Raw genomic sequence first — 18865 nt, forward strand, 5'->3', positions numbered from 1 at the left:
GGGACTGTTGCCCATAACGTACACTGCCTAGAAAGTATTATGGATTCTTTAAGTGTGTATGGACTTTAGAGTAAGATATGTACTACAGGAAAAAGAGTAAAGTCACAGAAAAGCTCAGAGGATGAGGGTGCACAGAATGCCAATGTCAGGATTTGACAGGAAAGTTCCTGCTTGATATTAAGTCTTGAGCAAGGACCACACTGTAAAATGCCATGACATTGTTAACTAATGTTTTTCCATTCTATTTTTTTGTTGTAAAGCTGGAAAGATGGCCTTGGATTATGTGCACTTATCCACAGACACCGACCTGATCTTATTGACTACTCCAAGCTAAATAAGGTCATCAGTCTGGGTGGTACAGCATGCTGTCCTGCAGTGATTTGGCTCACTTCTGGTTTGCTTAGCATGTTTTCTAAAAGACAAGCTGAGGAGTGCATACTAATTTTGAATGGTTTTCTAAGGTCCCTTCATAAAAAACACTGACATGGAAGAAAGGACCCCATGACTCTCCTGTATCCTTCTTCTCTTCCCATTACAATGACTTCAGCATTTAATTGTAAAAAATCTGGTCCTCAGCTGCCAGGTAGTTGATCAGGTCTTTCCCCCTGCACAATATGTATGTTAAATGAAATTACATTGGAATTCCCCATTCAACACCGTCCATCCTGATTTGTATCTGGTGTAAATGGCTGTAGATTGCAGTGCAGTAAACAATGAGATAATGATTAATCCTGACATTTCTTAGAACAAACACTACCCTTGGTAATCAGGAGTATGCAATAAGTTACTAGTCTTACATAGAAAATACTCCCCAATTCTTAGATTGTACTTTGGCCTATACTTCCAGATAAGTGGAAACAAAACTGATACCCTAACTTCCTTAGGTAGTACCTATTTTACTACAGTGTGCTACTCATGGCAAAATGCATGTTTTCTAAAACATACCAGCCACTTTGGATTGAGAGGGAAGAATGTGGAGCAAGTAATTAATGTCAGAATTTCTTGGTACCATTACTGAAGAATAAAATCTAGAAAGAAAGTGAAATGTTGTCATTTCACATTAGCTCTCAATACATATGTACCATTTTCTGCTCTCTGGAATGAATGGATCTTGAGGGCTCACGTAAACACCAGTAAAACAGAAAACTTAATCATTGTTTTAATTTGTTGAGCGCAACTTTTCATTGATGAGAGAGAATGGTGAATCACAGACTATATTTCCTATTCTATGTCCTTCCATTACAAATGGATCTTACTAGTGGAATCAGCTGTTATCAGAAAGTGTTTGACAAAAAAAAGATGAGTGAATGAATGAATGGATGAAATGAAATTATTTGGAAACTCAGACTACTTTATATATATGTTAAATTTATGATGAGGTCCCCAAGGTATGCAGTGATTAAAATGAAATGAACTTACGCCACATAAGATTTTAATTTAGGCAGTTCTTTAGACAACTGCAGATGTGAACCAAAGGGAAAAATATTAGCTATCAAAAAGAGCTTGTTCTCAAATTCTGTATACAACCTTTCCTGTGGATAAACAGATTCATGGATGACTAAGATAACTGTCTCTGTGTACATGTGCTTAAGCATTGCACAAGCAGAAGTTGATTTCATTGAGTTTGTGCTTTCAAAAGTGTACACAGTACTAAAAAACTTCACAGTATAACCATCCTATATATGAGTGCCAAGAAAAAGGGACAGAACATAAGCAGATCTGCTTCAGCATTACTATTTCCCTCTTAGAGGTTTCCAAAATAAGAACAGGTCAGGTTTCAAACTGAGGCTGAGCTATGGCACATAAAGCACATGCATAAAAATCCTAAAATAGATCTTGCTTTTCTATCCTGGCTGTGTTTGACTGACTGCTCAATTTGGTTACATTAACAGCTGTCCTGGTGTCTTGTTTCCTCGTTTCTTATCTCTTGCATGCTGTCTTTTCCTTTTTTCACTGATGTGTTTTGTGTGAACTTGTAGCTGGAAAGACGGCCTTGCTTTCAACGCCCTTATCCATAGACACAGGCCTGATCTTCTTGACTATGACAAGTTAGATGAGGTATTTGTTTAGCTGTAGCAGAGATTTTTAGTTACTGTGCCTTGCAGTTTTGTTTAACAGGATGGGTGATGGGGATCTCCTCCAGTTATTCACAGAGGTGCTGAGATTTTAAACAAATCCTTTACCAGTGAGGCACTATTTATTCGTGGGCTTAGTACCAGGCACACAAATAGGAGATGCTCATCACTCATCCATATGCAGTATTTTAACCTAGTCAATAAGTCTCACTTAGATTTAGTGTATTTTTGTCCTATTTAATTTCAATAAGAGTTTTTCTATACACATTTACTAAATGTTGTATTACACATGGTGTCTAGTGTAATAGCAAAAATAAGTTAATAGGTTTTAAATATTGTACACATTTTAAGTTTCTCTGAATGTCAGTGATGCACAAAACTGCTAAATGATGATAGAGTGAGAACTTATGATTAGAGACTTTGTATTCTATTATACCTGAATTGTTAGGTTTCAAAATATAAACTCTTCTTCATAACACATTTTATTGAACATGCAGCAGGAAAGGCTGTCTAGTACAATATATTCACAGAAAGACGTGCCATGGACATTACTACTTATGATACCTGGCATATGTATGTGCATGAGGAAAGGACTTCTGTGAAACTTAAATAACTGCTGTGATTCCATAGTAATAATCTTACTAAATTAATTTCAAAATAACAAAAGAAGCATATTCGAGACTAGATCCCTTTACAGGAAGTATCTGTATTCAAATGGAAGCCTTGGCAATTCCCTCCAGAAAACCTGTTAACATTTTTTCAGTGCCCACCAGCATCTCTAACTTTGCCCTCTTCTGTGTCCTATTTTCCCAACCTCTCTCTATAAACATTGGCATTGTTCAGAGTGGCTATGATCATTTAGCAGTCTGTGAATATGTGAAAATAATTATAGCCTTAGTGGCATGAACTGCCTTTTCACATAGGGTGTATCAGCTTGGGTTTCACTCCAAGCTGATACAGGAAGGCTGCTTTTAAGAATAACCCTAATCTGACACATTCTTCCATTGTCAACAATAGCTATCTGTAGTGCAAGACATAAAATGTGTGCTGTTTATCGGAACCGTGTTTACTGCTTCCTTTCTTTTCCCTTCAGAAACCAACACAAAATCTCAAAACCAAAGAAAGGTCTCAAATTTTCACAGCTCTAAAATTAAATTTATAGAGGTGTTACAGATTTGTCTGTCCAAAACTGGGAAGTATTGCTCCTTCCAGAGAACTGTCTGTTCTTGCTTCTTCTCACACATGCATATGACCAACAGAGAACTCAATATATATCACTGTAATATAGCATGTAGTAGGTATAAAAACATGCAGGACTAATTTTGTCATGAACGATCTAGCATAGCCTACTGGACCAGTGGCCTTGGCTGTACTTCATTCCAAATTAGCTCAAAATTATGAGTGTACACTGCGTACATTATCTGTGTTCCCATCCAGAATTTATTTGCAGCAGAGTCATAATGGCACATAATAGCTTATTCATATTTTCTTTTGAAAGTACAGCAGCACATAGACCAAAATTTCACAAACCTATACTCTGCTTTTTGAAGAACAATAGTTGTCACTCCCGTTTAGAGTTTGGAAAAACAGAGTGAGTTCTAGTATACCTACTGTAGTCTTGTTTCAAGGAAAAACTTCTATATTTGACTAGTTGTATTTTCTTCTTTAATGCAGGATGACCCCATAGGAAATATCAACCTTGCCATGGAAATTGCTGAAAAGCATTTGGATATTCCTAAGATGTTGGATGCAGAAGGTGAGTTATATCTTACTGAAGTTTGTGTTACTCACAAGCAGGAGACAGTAAAACTTGTTTTGTATGTAGCAAATTTTCAATGTTACTTTGCCATGAATCACAACAGAGCAACCTGCTTTGTTTTCAGGGTTTTCCTTCTTGTTGCAAATGTATTGGATAATTTAACTAACTTTTTGTTGCATTCCTTCTTGTTTGTTACTATTTATATTATTATAGCACTTTGAACCCTAACCTCAGCATATGGCCCCACTATGATAACTGAGGTAAAATGCAGGATCAAAAGATAATCCTTGCCTTTAAGAAATCGAAATCGAAGTCTAATAAGGGGAAATACAACTGTTAGCAGCTTAAAGCAAAAGCATATTCACCCTTTAAAAATTTAAGTGAGAGGGCCAGATATAGAAGTACAGAACTTTCAAAATGTACTAACATGCCTCCTATGAGAAAGAGCTATGTTGAGGGAAGCATTATTATTATTATTATCATCATCATCATCATCATTATTATCATTATTGTAATTGTAAACCTTTTGCAGTGACAGTTTTAACAAATAGCTTCTTGTTTGGTTTCTCCAATAATCTTTAGAGTTTGTTGACAATAACAAGGAAATATATATTAAAGTTTCCCAAATTTCTTCAAGATAACCAAACTTTTGTACTCCAGGCAAATATGGTGCCAAAATACTAGAATTTGCCTACACTGGTTGAAAGCATTCTTCTCCAAGTATGCAGACTCTATGCTGGTGGCTTGTCAGTAGAGTAGTGATAACACAGAAATTATCCAGAGCACTCAAGCTCACTGTTTCTGCTCCCCTTGAAGTCTTTGGTAGGAAGGTGAGGCCAATACAAGATGATTTGGAAAATCCAGGTTGTAACCTCTTCATTGAAGATGTTTCTTTGTTTCATCTTCATGATTCAAAACTATTCTTTTTCATTTTTTTAACTTGCATTTCCTCATTCAAGCACCACTTAATCATTTTGCTCTGAAATACTGTGCAAGGAATAAACAGAAGTGCTACCACCTTACCATTGAACAGCTCCTGCTGTCATTCTCTGTTCTTCATTTTTTATCTTCACATACAATGTAAGAAACTTTATTTTTCCTCACCCAATTTTCTGCACATTCTAGCCCTTATCTTACTATTCTTCTTCTTGGCAGGGGCGGGGAATTGAAACTGTGCTTCTTCTAACATCATCGAAGTATTCACCATCACTTTTTACTCTCTTTATTTCCACTGTGTTCTCAGTGGAAACTTTGCTAAGTTTTGTTCACAACTGTGTGAAGTAGATGCAAAAACCAGTAAATACATTGGTCCTGAACTTAGAAATCTCACTGTTAATATTAGAAATTGTCACCTCATTCCTGGGTGTTTTCACACCAGTATCTTCCCACTCCATACATTGGCAGGAATCCTTGCAACTTGCACTAGCATCATTCATCACTCAGCCGTAATTGGTGTAAAACCATAGTTTTCTGCCTTTCTCTGTTAAGTATTGAAAAGGTCCATTTTTACCAATGTAGACATACCTTGATTGCACCCTCTCTATACTTTTACTCTTTTCTGGCATAATAGGGACAAAGCTGTCAGCCAGCCAAGCCAAATTCTTCTTTAATTTATGCTGTTAACTAAAACGACAGACTGGTGCAGGGATTACAAAGCTGTTGCTATCCAAGCTTTTCTTAGCACAGGAGTGCAGGAGTCCTACAGGTTTCCTATATATATCAATATGCTGCCAGTCACAGGGACCCTGTGCTAATATACACTGTACACATTCCTATTTTGTGACTGTCAGTGGCTGTGCTTAGTTCTGGAATAATTCTAGTGATTTAGATGAAGTTGGTTTGGAGCAACAGTGAAGCTGAGCCCAGTAGATCTGCAAGCCATGCCATCTGCTTGGAAGTTTCCACAAACCAGAAGGCAGCAATATCCTTCTGTACCATCTGAGCCTTCAGATATTTTGGCATTTCAGGGAGAGTTATATCTTTTCCATTTACTGATTCCTAAAGCTTAGGTAGCTTTGTACTGATATCAGTAAACAGATGCAATCTGAGTAATGTTGTATTTATTCTGAATACTTGCAGCACTGAGGTGGCATTATCAGCATAATCTGATGGAAGGACCTTGTGAGAATTTCTGAGCAGTTAACCTTCTTCTCTCTACACAGATGTAGTAAATACTGCCAGACCTGATGAAAGAGCCATTATGACTTATGTTTCCTGTTACTACCATGCATTTGCTGGTGCTCAGAAGGTGAGATTGTAGAAGATGGATCAGATCTCATCCTTCACCTTCTGTCTTGTTTCTTTCAGCAGTTTTTCCTCTTCTGATCTTTTCCTCACTAGCTACTAGGACAGCATCTTAGAGCTGAGCACATTTCCTGTTGCCTGATTTTCTCTGTGAGCCACTGTCTCTGTAGAGCCAGTAGTAGTCTATCCATTTGTAAGCCTTCCTGTCTCATCTTTCTGTATATTTGCTAATAATATCCAGTAGGTTTTCGACAGCTGGTCACCGAAGGGGATAGAGAACATTATTCTCTTTAATTGAACTTGTGTGCATTCATTTGAAGCACTTTTAAAAATGTCAGATGAAAATAGAGTGAAAAAACAATTTCAGTAGCAGAATGCTATCATTTTTGTCTCTGCTGGATATTATTCCTGCTACAGAGATGTCAAAATCATCATAACAGATGCCCAGAAAGTAAACCCTTTTCTTATGCTTTCAGGATTGTTCTTAAAATGTTAAGTGCTTAATGGTAAGTACAAACAGCAACATAAGATGTTGCTGCTACACAAAATAGACACAGAAACATACCCAAGCATCTCAGAAAAGCTCTGGAATCATGTCCTAATGAAAAGAAGGAAAATCAGGTATTAGAAATATAAAGAATACTGATATGTAATGCTATAATGCTAGTCCACAAGCAACTTTGAGAGGACACCTCCCAGATCAAAATGTCAGTCAAAAGACCCCCACATTCTAAGTCACCAGAGAGATGTGTGCCAGTTCTTGAGCAGACAGTTCTGGTAAAATTAAGGTCACTTCCCCTGTGACAACACTGCAGGATCAAGCCTATTAAAAAAAATAATCCACCTCTTTATAAGAGCTTATGTTGAATTTCTAGTGTATATTTTATTCTGTCAACACCCACCAATGTAACACTAAATTTATTACAGCTTTGTAGGGTTTCTATAGTACAGAGCTATGGAAAAGAAAACAATCAGAATGACTCTATGTTGTACTTTTATTAATTCATCCTGTTTTCTACTCCTCGATTCTTTTTTTGTTTTGTTTTCATTTCTCCCCACCCTCTTGTAGATATTGTGAACACTCCCAAACCTGATGAGAGAGCTATCATGACATATGTGTCCTGCTTCTACCATGCTTTTGCTGGAGCAGAGCAGGTATTACTCAACTGCCCCTTCAGGTTGCTTTGGTTTTGATTGGTTGCTTCACATTTCCACTAGTTTATTAAAAGAAAACTAATTTAGTACATTGTCATCTTAATTTAACAATTGCAAGTATTACTTGAGCACTAATACTTGTTTTTAACCAACACTTGAACCTGTTTTAGTGAAATGTTGTGTAGCAAGTTGAACTTCTTTAACTCCAATGGACATTCTTGTTTCTAATGTTCGGTCTTTATTTGGTTATTATAAAGACTTTCAGAAAAGCTGTATTTGAAGGTACTGTGAAATGGAGTTGTTTTTTGCTACATCAACATGTTATGTGTGTGCTGCATTAAACAATGTTTGACTTTTGGAGATTGAGACTATTCTAGACTTACTCATGCTGAGTAGTAATTTAGGGCTAGATTTTCAAAGATACATGAAGATGCAGAAAGGCACAGGAGACACCCAATGCAGTATTTGTGCCTGGTTCCCACTGAAGCCGATGAAATGATTCATGGATCAAAGTACTAACATAAGAGTCAAGAACATCAGCAACAGATTGGTCACAAAAGGTGGGATTATCACTTAGAAATGTGGTATTTCCCACTGTTCTGCTTCATACATTTCTAGCCTACAAATGAACATAAGCCAACTTATGTGAAAAAAAAAAATAAAGAACCCTTCAAGTAGCTGATATTTTTCCTTCATCCTCAGGATTTAATTTCCCGTCCTGTCTGGTAGAACCCCTACACCTTATCACAGCACAGCTATGCTGTTGCACCCTCTTGTCTCTGGGTATGAAGGTTTTGCTCTTCATGCAAAAGGGGGATTCCAAATACTCTAACACAGGAGTCTGCACAGGTATTTATTTGATTAGATATACTTCAGACTCACATTTGTATGAAAGTATACATCTGTGATGTCAGATTATTAGTGTAAATTTTAAATATGGCAGAGCTACACAGTGCCTTCACAAATAAATTTGTCAGGAAGCATGGAAAGCTTTTGTGTCAGTGGTTGAGCTGCATATACTCTTGAGGGTATATGTATCTATGATGTGCAGATATAGAGTAGTCTGGGACTCCTGAATCACATGGGTGTCTTTCCAGTATGGCTAACAAATCTAATACTTTTTTGGTGTGATTTCAAAAAATTAACCTAATAGGATAACTTTAAGAATGTCCTAAGACTTCTTTGAAAATAGATGGTTTATTAGACAACCATAATGGCAGTGTGGAATGTCCTCTTGTGTAATAAAGCTTCATTGTACAGCAAGGTGACTTCTGTGCTGATCTGTGCCTTATTCGGGCCATTGGAATCTATGACTACAAAAGGAGGGTAAATATATATCTAAGTAACCTAGGAGCACAAATCAACAACTGTAAAACAATGTGATTTTTGTTTGCCACGGCCACATTCTGTCTCTTTCTCCAAGCCTGTACCTTTCTCAGAATGTGTTTATGAATATGTCCTATTTATGTGCTGTTTTTTACAGGCTGAGACTGCAGCTAACCGGATCTGTAAGGTGCTTGCTGTGAATCAAGAAAATGAGAGGTTGATGGAAGAGTATGAGAGACTAGCAAGTGAGGTAAAGACAGCTGTATCTTTTATGTAGCAATAATTATGTTCATGAAATACGGAAAGCTGAAAGCTTCGTGCAATGTCTGCAAGACAGCAAAGTGAAGGTAAATCTCACAGTGGTAGGGTACAAAGCTCAGTTGCCCAAGACGTCAGATTTCAGGTGACTCGTTTGCCACAGACTTCCTGTGTGACCTCCAGCAAGCCACTCAGTCTCATTAATGTGCCAAAAAGAGTGTTTTGAGGACTGTCATCAGTCTGTCCCAAAACGAGACTTGCTGTCTCTGTAATCTCCAAAGACAGCCATCCTTGACCACATGTGGAACATACAAGATCCTGTCACTCCAAGCCCCACTGGATTTGTGTTCTGCGAAGCACACCTGGACAGGGTCTCTCACGGTGTTTACAGTGCACCTGTGAACACAGGCAGCAAATGAATGAATGAAGGGGGCACATTGTGCTCCTCCTGTCCTTTCTTGGTAAATGTCAAATTTGTTAAGTCAGGACTACAGATGTATAGTGCACAAGTGAGAGCTCCCAATGTCCTTTAACCTGCAGAAACATACCAAGACGATGGACGCAAAGACAGCAGCGCTACATTGGCGCTAACGGACTTCTGAGTGAAGACTTTTATATGACCTGAGTTATTTGACTGTTGTCTGTTTTGATCTCATAACTATGACTATTTAAGACATAAACACCAACACTTCTGAAAGTGGCAAGTTATTTTGGGTAACTGGGCATCTGAGTAATTAGCTAGAGACACCTTACGTATGTTTTTGTCTTTCTGAAAATCAAAGTATTTCTACAAATATGTAGAGTATCAGGGCAAATTAGTGAAAAAGTATTGTTCAGCTTTGAAAATCCTGTGCTTACTTGCCATTAAAGTACTGACACCAACTTAATTTATTAATATTAAAGGAACAAACTTGATTAGGATATGTGCATTCAATCTGATCTTTTTTTGGTTGCTTTTCCGTTGCTTTTATTTCAATTGTTTGTGTTGGTTTGAAAGCTTTTAGAATGGATTCGCCGGACAATTCCTTGGCTGGAAAACAGGACTCCAGAAAAAACAATGCAGGCTATGCAGAAGAAATTAGAGGATTTCCGGGACTACCGCCGCAAACACAAACCTCCCAAAGTCCAAGAGAAATGTCAACTGGAGATCAATTTCAACACCCTGCAGACAAAACTGAGGATCAGCAATCGGCCGGCTTTCATGCCATCAGAGGGAAAAATGGTTTCAGTAAGTAAAGGAGACATCAATATTCTGTTCTCCTTTTTATCAACATTCTCACAAAAATTTCAATGTGAGGGATTGAAATGCCATATTAAGTCATTCTCAGAAACCTCAGTTTCTTGCACTTTATCAATATCAAACCACTCTTTTTAGACGTTTCCTTTCATTTTAGAATCTTGCTTTCTCTTAAGCGTGCTTCTGCCTCTTTGAAGGCTTTCCCCAAGTGCAAATTGTCTTGAGACATAAAACGATACAGAGCTTTTTTTTTGCGAGTGTTATCAGTACTTCTTTATCAGTGAGGTCAAATATTGTTTATTTAAGCAAAACTCACAGTGGTTTCACTAACATTTTGGTCATCAGACTTACAGAAACAGACATTGCTCAAAATATATTTATGGGTTTTTTTTCTACTTTTTAAAATTAAATTTTGTTTTTTCTTATGTCTGTGATGATAAGAATAGTCAGTACCAAGAATTCTCACCTGCTGATAAGTATTGTGAGTTGACTGTGGGTCAAAACATTTCCTGTGGAATACAGCAAACCTGCTTAGGTACTCTGTTCTTTCATTATGTTTTTGATTGCTAAGATTTAATAAACAGATGATTGCACTATCTGAAGAGGGCCATTGTCCACTCCCCTATGCAGAAAATAAGGGGCTTGTCACTTCAGTTTCCTACTGCCTTTGAGTTTCTGAGGAAGCTCACGAAACTTTGTGTACCACAGAAAGTGAAATGAGTTTGTATTCCAGATAAAACACACCAAATTCTCTTGACACTAATACATTTTGCTATTGTCAACTTCCAAGAGCAAAGCAATTTTTTTTCGTAAAAGATCGTTACATCATAATGGAACATGCACATTGTAAAATGGGAGGTAAAAGCACAGAAGGACTTAGCAGTGCTATGTCAATGGTTGGACTCAATGATCTTAAAGGTCTTTTCCAACCAAAACAATTATGATTCTAATATATTGTGAAGACCCTAAATGTGTAGCTTTGCTTGGAAGCCATTTGTATAGGGATTCCTTTCATGAGCCCACCTGAGCAGGATACACCACTATTAGGAGCAAATGTCTGGACTACAGGACTTCCTGAACTGCCTGACAATATTTTCTATGATTCTGTGATTTTACAAAAACTGGACATAAAACCTTCTCTTTTTGGAGCAAAATTGTGAATGAATCAGAAATCTGCAAATTTGGATAAAAAGAGATTATACTTTCATCCCCTCTCTCCCATGTATCCTCTTCACAGGATATTGCCGGCGCTTGGCAGAGACTTGAACAAGCTGAGAAAGGCTATGAAGAGTGGCTGCTGAATGAAATACGAAGACTGGAAAGACTTGAACACTTGGCGGAGAAGTTCAGGCAGAAGGCTTCCACTCATGAACAGTGGGCATATGGTGAGCAGAGATGGCTTTAACATTTTCAGTGTTTTAATGTTCGAGGTTGAACCGTCAGTGCTCAATATTTGTGAGCCAGAAACTCGCTCATAAGTAGTTTGGACAGTTTCAGAAACCTAAAATAATAACAGATAAAATTGCAGGCTTTGTTGACTATAGTCTTGATCCTAACTTTTGTAGGCATGTTGCTAATGAAATGCAACTGTAAAAATTGTACTCTTGAGGTAGTGGGTCAAACTTAGTGGGAAAATTCAGCGGTTGAATGGAAGCCATTACTGCTAATGCATTCCTATATACCAGCAATCCAACCAGGAATGTAGTGACACCACTGGTTAAGTGTGAAATCATTAATAGACTTATTCTGAGTTGATTATCATTTGGCCAACATGATATTTTGAATAGTCCACATAAACTACATGATAATGGACTCATCTCTGCTTTGCTCCATACCCTGGATTATACCTCATTTATAGTTGTGATTTTTAATGGTAACCTCACCTTATGTATAGTTGTAACAGCTGTAGGACTGTACCCTGGCACACAAGTTTGTTGGAGACCATTAAACATAGATCTACTCTATCATCCTATTGTTTGCCCTGATAACAGTCTTCCTGCTTCTGCTGTGCTTCTGGCTTTTTCCAGCTAGACTCTTTTCACACAGTGAAAGTAAAGCAGATTCTATCCCACAACACAGTCGCTGGAAGCACACAAGGCTGTAAATGGCTGCCAAGCAGATACTAGAAGGGAATCTACAGTGTTTATCAGCCCTTAGAGCCTATTTTCTCAGCATAAACTGCTCATGGTGACACGTTATGGCTGTTATGCAGTAAAAACTTAACATAAGCTGGTACACAGCAAGTGAGACAATAGTCCCTTCCGGCTGTAAAATTCACAGAGCTGTTTAATGCCATGTGGTGAGCTGCAGTTATAGGGACTGTCTGTATAGATTCACTTGTCCAACACAGGAGCTACTGAAGAGTAATATTTCAGTTTCTGACTTCTTTGCTTCCCTAGCCCTTTGTAAATCGGTTGGTATTTTCCACTTAAAATTCAGTGTTTGATACAAAAGACAGCCACAATCTTTTTTTTTTTTTTAAATTATTATTTATTTTGGAAGTGCTGGAATGAATAATGAATTCAAGGCAGAACATGAAAAAGAATAACGGATCATCACTAAGAGTGAAGCTGAGCATGGCAGTGTGATTTCTGGTTTCATTACTTTGCACTACAAAAGAATTACCGCAATAGTTTATAGCCTCCTACCATTTATAGCCGATATACCATTTTTATGCCAGTTTCTCAAGCAATCTCTCAAGCAATTTAAGCCAGTTTCTCAAACTATTTTAGACCAGTATAAACAGCCTATGCAAGAATCAAGGAATTACTGATAAACCTTTAGAAAGATATATTTCTAATTAAGACTATTGTGCTGACACTTTGCTACTGATTTCAGTGAGGGTGGGACTTCATCTCATACATACGATCTTCACAATGAGTCGGTTGAAAAAGTTGACTAAATTTGCAATTGTTCTAACCAATAAATTAGTAAAAAAAATACTAGTATTTTAATTTCCTCTTTCAGGCAAAGAGCAGATCTTACTTCAGAAGGATTATGAATCTGCTACTCTGACAGAAGTCCGCGCTATGTTAAGGAAACATGAAGCTTTTGAGAGCGATTTGGCTGCTCACCAGGACAGGGTGGAACAGATCGCTGCCATTGCCCAGGAGCTGAAGTATGTTCCATTTAAAGGCTTGCAGCTGCTGACATTTAACTTTGCGATAAACTCTTTCCAATGAATTTGATAGTGTCATAGGTACCAACGTAAGAATTCCAGAGATAGCTTCATAAGTATATTATCTGAGCTGGTCACTGAGACCTTTCCCTCATCTCCCCCTTACCCCCAACCAAATATAGATATACAACTGGCCAAAATTATTTGGAAAGAAACATTTTAAAATTGACTTAACACTAAGCTTTTAGCATTAGCTCTATTGATGAGTCCATTGTGTGTTGATGGGAATGCTGTAGGAGTTTATTTCTCAGTTCATATGGTCTGCTGAGTGGTATTGGTTACGAGTTGTTTAACTTAGAAAAAAAATTCACTTACACAAATTACAGATCAAGCATCTTCACTTAAAATCAAGTCTTTTTCCACAAGTATATTTGTCCTTTCAAAAGGCTTCACATCCCTAAATTATCTCTGTAGTAGTGGGTCAGGCACTGACTGTTCTGACTGACTGACTGTCTCTAGTATACTTACTTTCACAATCTCTTCATATTGTATTTGGAAGTGCCATTGTTTCTGTTTTACAAAAAGGGCAGTGGGGCATATGGAAACTAATTTACTCAGGGTCACAAAGGCAATCAAGCACCTACAGGAGAGCTTGATATTTCATCCACATTTCCATCAACTTAGCCACAAGGACTAACACGCTCACTTAGCATGCTATGCCAGAAGAAAACACAAATAAAGCTCAGGACAATTCTACAACACATTTAGGCCACATCTGTGTCATTGACACCACCTACATAGGTCAGGGATGTGAAAATTCAAGGCCCCTGACTGACAGACACATGGCAGCAGAAGTCCTGTGTAAAGCACGGTTTTGTCAGCAAAGCTCTGCCCACACTGACACGACTGTACTGTTGTATACCGATGTCCCTATTCTGGTAAATCCATCTCGGTGTGTACTCCAAGCTAAGCACATTAGATTTTATAATCTTGCACAGTTAATTGCGGTGGTTTTGTACTGTAAATCAATGGTGCTACTCCTGATCTTCGCAATTTGACACATACTTAAAGTAATTGCTCACCCGCAGTATAAATCTGTAAAGCCAACGGGAACAAATGTGCAGTAGTGGCTGACACATGAGCCAACATCAAAATTCTCAGATTCCTGCCCTTGGCTTCAACTCTCAAAGTTTCAGTTTCTCACCTTTTTGAATAGGCAAAACAGTTACTACTCAAAAATCAAGTGTTAAAAATATGCCCTTTTTTACTTTGTGAAGGACCGTGACTCATAAACAGCTCCACATTCATTAACAGTTTAAAAAACAGAAAGTTGTCTAAAAATGTATTTCATACCTGACTTATAGTAATTGTATAATTCAAATGGATGTAGAAGAAAAATCCTGTTTTTCAAGATTATTTAAAGGAGGAAAAGTAAAGCACAGTGGGCAGAGTAAGTAGTGGATTTTAGTTAGTGTCAAAGAAGTCTGAAAAACACAGAGGATGGAGATTTCACTGAGTATATAAGCTTATAAAACACATTCTGTCGTGCCTTGATCTCTGTTGTGGAGTTATTTGTTCCTCTTTATACTAAAGAAAGTTTCTGAAACGCCTAACGATTGTTAATTCAGCTTCACCTTTACAAGTGATGGGAATATCTGGGAATGTAGTGCATCTGCTTACCAGCATTTTGAACCCTGTGTCCTTTACCTCTGGTGAGGCCAGTGAACACTGTATCCTGTCTATTTTAAGATTGTCTCTTCTCAGTTGTTTCAGTAATTTGCTGTGTGAAGTTAAATGAGTTATTTGTGGCCTGGGCTGCAAAGGTGCTGAAAACCCATTGCTTTTAGAGATGCTCTAATTTGACTTCTCTGCTTCTCTGTACAATGGGCTATCAGTGGCTCAGTGCCTTATTTTTCACTGAGACTCTGTAGCTCAGTTATGCTTAATGCCCTTGGAGAATGCTGAATGAAAGGTCATAAAGGTCAAGTGTTATTATTAGCTGCAAGCAGGCAACTTATATTTAAATATTAATTTTAATTATTTGTACATAATTCCTCACACAATGAAATTATGGAGGCAAATGCTAATTTCTTTCTCTTTTCATATTTTTAAAGAAGGATTGACCAATGTCCGAGAGCTAAGAAATGTGTGTTGACACATGATTCAAAGCCTATTGAAGTCAATGTGGGTATTTTTTCTTGTTTTATTTTTTTTTTTTCATCGCTGGATCAGGCCCTTAAAGAAATCATCATTGTCTGTGTCTAAATTCCAAGGCAATACACATCCATGTTTTGGTTTAAACAATCTCTTGGCTGCCTGATGTTGCTTTTTCAAGGGAGAACAATTGCTGTGTGACCTTGAACTCTACCAGTTACAGTTTTCTGCTGCAACACCTCAGTCCACTGTGTGCCTAAGGCTACAGTTGCTACAAGCTTGTTGATTGGTGCTGTTTAGACAAAAGATTAGTGTGTGTGTGCGAGCAGGTGATGCCACCCAGGATGCTGCTATAAGATTATTACGTTCCAGCCTGTAGAGACTTAGATATTCCTTGGCAGTGAGGCCTAACAAGGCTTGGATAGGGCTACATACAAAGCTGGAAAAAGGCATTTCTATAATGGGATTTGCCATTTATGACATAGCAAGTGCTAAACAGAACTTTAGTGAGCTGTACTATGAAGTGCCATAGTAATTTATGGTCTTGTGTGCTCATTTCAGTGTTTTCAATCATGAAGATAAAATTTTTGGAATGTAGTTCCTTGCATATCCATCACTTCTAGCGTAGCAATTTATTTTCAGCCAAGAAGACCACTGTTGGTAACACTGATTTGGAGAGTCTTTTTGCTTCTGGAAACCTGGGCTCAAATTGTGCTTACGTGCATGATTAATATGAGCCTGGTTCAGAAGCAGTGCTAAAGCATGTTGCTCAACAGGTTATTTTTGAGACACTATCACTGTTCCTAAACTGAGCTCTTACTTAAGTACTTCTCTGAATCAGGACAAAATTTGAATAAAATTTTAATTCTTTACAGATGAGATTGAATTGCTTGTAAGATCAATAGGGGTAGCTTAGTGATTTTTAAATTCCAAAGGCCGTAGACTTCGAATAATCAAATAAATATAAATGTCTGTTTTCTTAGAAGATCTCTAACACCTATGCAGCAATTCTTTATATATGCATGGTAAACAAAACTTCTTTTTACAAAATATGAATTTTAGTCTTTTCACAGCTTCGATGTTCAGAGAGATACAAAAATTAATAGGACGAGGAAGGTAAACCTGTGTTTTATTTCCAAGTAAATAATTTCCTATCAGTAGTTATTTCTTCCTCTGCCCCTGGTTTGAACAGAAAAATGTTCCTTGACACACTTACTTGAAGTAAACTACAGCAGGCCGAGAAAGGCAGTGGAGCTACACTGTTTAATACCAGTTGTGAATCTCACTTATGACTTTTGACCCACAGGTGCCCTTTTAAAAAGTTGTTTTGATAATATTATTCTCCTACCTATTTGTCCACAGCGCATATCCCTGGAAGAAATAGGATAGCAAAGATCTTATGGGGAATGGCTGAACCTCCCTGGCATAGCTGGCGGAGGAACATTGCACGTTACCTTCCAGGACTTTGGCCACAGCTGGTACAATCAGTCTCTCACTTTCATGGAAGGACACCTGCCCTTATCCTAGTCGACAAAAGGAGATAAGTGATCCATTGAAGCAAAAAATACTCTGTCATAGAATTGTTTAGGTTGGAAATGACCTTTAAGATCATCAAGTCCAACCATAAACCTAACACTGTAAAGTTCACCACTAAACCATGTCCCTGAGCACCACACCTACATGTGTTTTAAACACCTTCAGGCATGGTGACTCAAACACTTCCCTGGGCAGCCTGTTCCAAAGCCTGACAGCCCTTTCCATGAATAAATTTTTCCTAATATCCAATCTAAACTTCCCCTGATACCACTTGAGGCCATTTCCTCTTGTCCTATCACTTGTTACTTGGAAAAAGAGGCCAACACCCTCCATGCTACAACCTCCTTTCAGGTAGTTGTAGACAGCAGTAAGGTCTCCCCTCAGCCCCCTTTTCTCCAGGCTAAACAGCCCCAGCTCCCTCAGCTGCTCCTCATCAGACTTGTGCTCCAGATCCCTCACCAGCTTCGTCACCCTCCTCTGCACTCCCTCTACTATTTCGATGTCTTTCCTATAGTGAGGGGCCCAAAACTGAACACAGGATTTGAGGTGGGGCCTCACCAGTGCCAAACACAGGGGGATAATCATTCCCCTAGTCCTGCTGGCCACACTGTTTCTGATACAAGCCAGGATGCTGTTGGCCTTTTTGGCCACCTGGACACACTGCTGGCTCATATTCAGGTGGCTGTTGACCAACACCTCTAGATCCTTTTCTGCCAGGCAGCTTCCCAGCCACTCTTCCCCGAGCCTGTAGCGCTGCCTGGGGTTGTTGTGACCAAAGTGCAGGACCCGGCACTTGACCATATTCTGATATGTTAGATTTGCTATGCGGAAAGAGACCAGAATACATATCTCCACATCCCATCCACTTAGGGAGCTCACAGAGGAACATCATCTAATAATTTCAAAATGCTAAAATGAAAAAAAAAAAAAAAGATTACCAGCCAAAAACTCATCTAAAGCTCCACGGTTCTGACTTAAAATTTTGTAACAGATAGATGGCTTTTGTCGCATCCCTTGAAGGCTCATAAAAAGACTTGCTCCAAAGGAGGAAGCAAGTTTTCAAGTTAAGGAGCCCTTGTGTGGTATGACTTGTTGGCAGCTTTCTCCTTACAGTAACAGTTCTACTTTCACGATTGGGGCTTGGTTTTGTTATTTTTTAAAACTGTTACGTCATTTTATTATTACTTGTTGATTCATTGCAGCACTTCCGAAACCTTTTTTAATCAGGATCATTCACATACTTTTCAACTTTTTCCAAAACCAGTTTGCTCTGACTGGGCTTGGAGGAGTAAGCGTGAATACTGCTCCTGGCCTAGAGTGTAGCTTCACAGAGGAAAGCTACCTCTGTCCTCATTTGTCCCCTGTGATTCTCTAAGTTACTGGCAGAGTACTGATCTGTACATTCCTTTTGCCAATTGCCTAGAGAAGAATACTCAAAAGAAAGGAACAAATTCTATCTACATTTAATGTCTTGTTCAAGCCTTAACGTAAATCTTAGCTTCATATTGCCATACAGACTCTGCGATGCTTAGTATTGGGCAAAGTGTCTTTGAGGAGCAGCCAAGAGCTAGATTCAGTGGATGATGGCACACCAATAAAAGGGAGCTTCCAAACTGCCCAAGACATGTATTTTATTATTATCACAATGGCTGCAGCAGAACCAAGGGGATTACTTGCTGCTGAGGTCAAAAATTCTATTTGAGACAGACTCACTGCAGAATCTCAGAACAGAACCTTAAACAGTTTTTCCAGTCTTAGGCAGAACAGTAAGTTGCTTTCTGTCAGGATAATATAAGTCTATTAAGCAGGTAAAAAAGCAATGCTAACTGCTACATCCTTTGTGAGTGCAGCGATTCATGCTGGTGGCATACACGGGTTTGGAGATTCCTGTTCTCTGAGACAGCCAGTTACAGGGTGTAGTGCTGTGAGGAGTTCCTGGAGAGAACGATGAAAATTTTTTTCTGTGCCCCAAATCTGGGCAGGCCTGTGAGAGAGACATTATG

At 38.4% G+C, this 18865-nt stretch overlaps 1 protein-coding gene across 2 annotated transcripts in view; it reads left to right on the forward strand.

Moving 5' to 3' along the window:
* Positions 1 to 18865, forward strand: part of ACTN2 (actinin alpha 2) — a 69179-nt gene that overhangs the window by 34560 nt on the left and 15754 nt on the right. For both annotated transcript variants that reach the window (XM_005508655.4, XM_065057818.1), the window contains exons 6-12: positions 261 to 339; positions 3750 to 3831; positions 7148 to 7233; positions 8717 to 8809; positions 9815 to 10045; positions 11292 to 11439; positions 13022 to 13172. In XM_005508655.4, coding sequence (XP_005508712.1) covers positions 261 to 339; positions 3750 to 3831; positions 7148 to 7233; positions 8717 to 8809; positions 9815 to 10045; positions 11292 to 11439; positions 13022 to 13172 — 870 coding nt within the window. The remainder of the gene's footprint in view (positions 1 to 260; positions 340 to 3749; positions 3832 to 7147; positions 7234 to 8716; positions 8810 to 9814; positions 10046 to 11291; positions 11440 to 13021; positions 13173 to 18865) is intronic.

Source organism: Columba livia, chromosome 3, assembly GCF_036013475.1.
Source record: "Columba livia isolate bColLiv1 breed racing homer chromosome 3, bColLiv1.pat.W.v2, whole genome shotgun sequence".
NCBI classification, from domain to species: Eukaryota; Metazoa; Chordata; class Aves; order Columbiformes; family Columbidae; genus Columba; species Columba livia.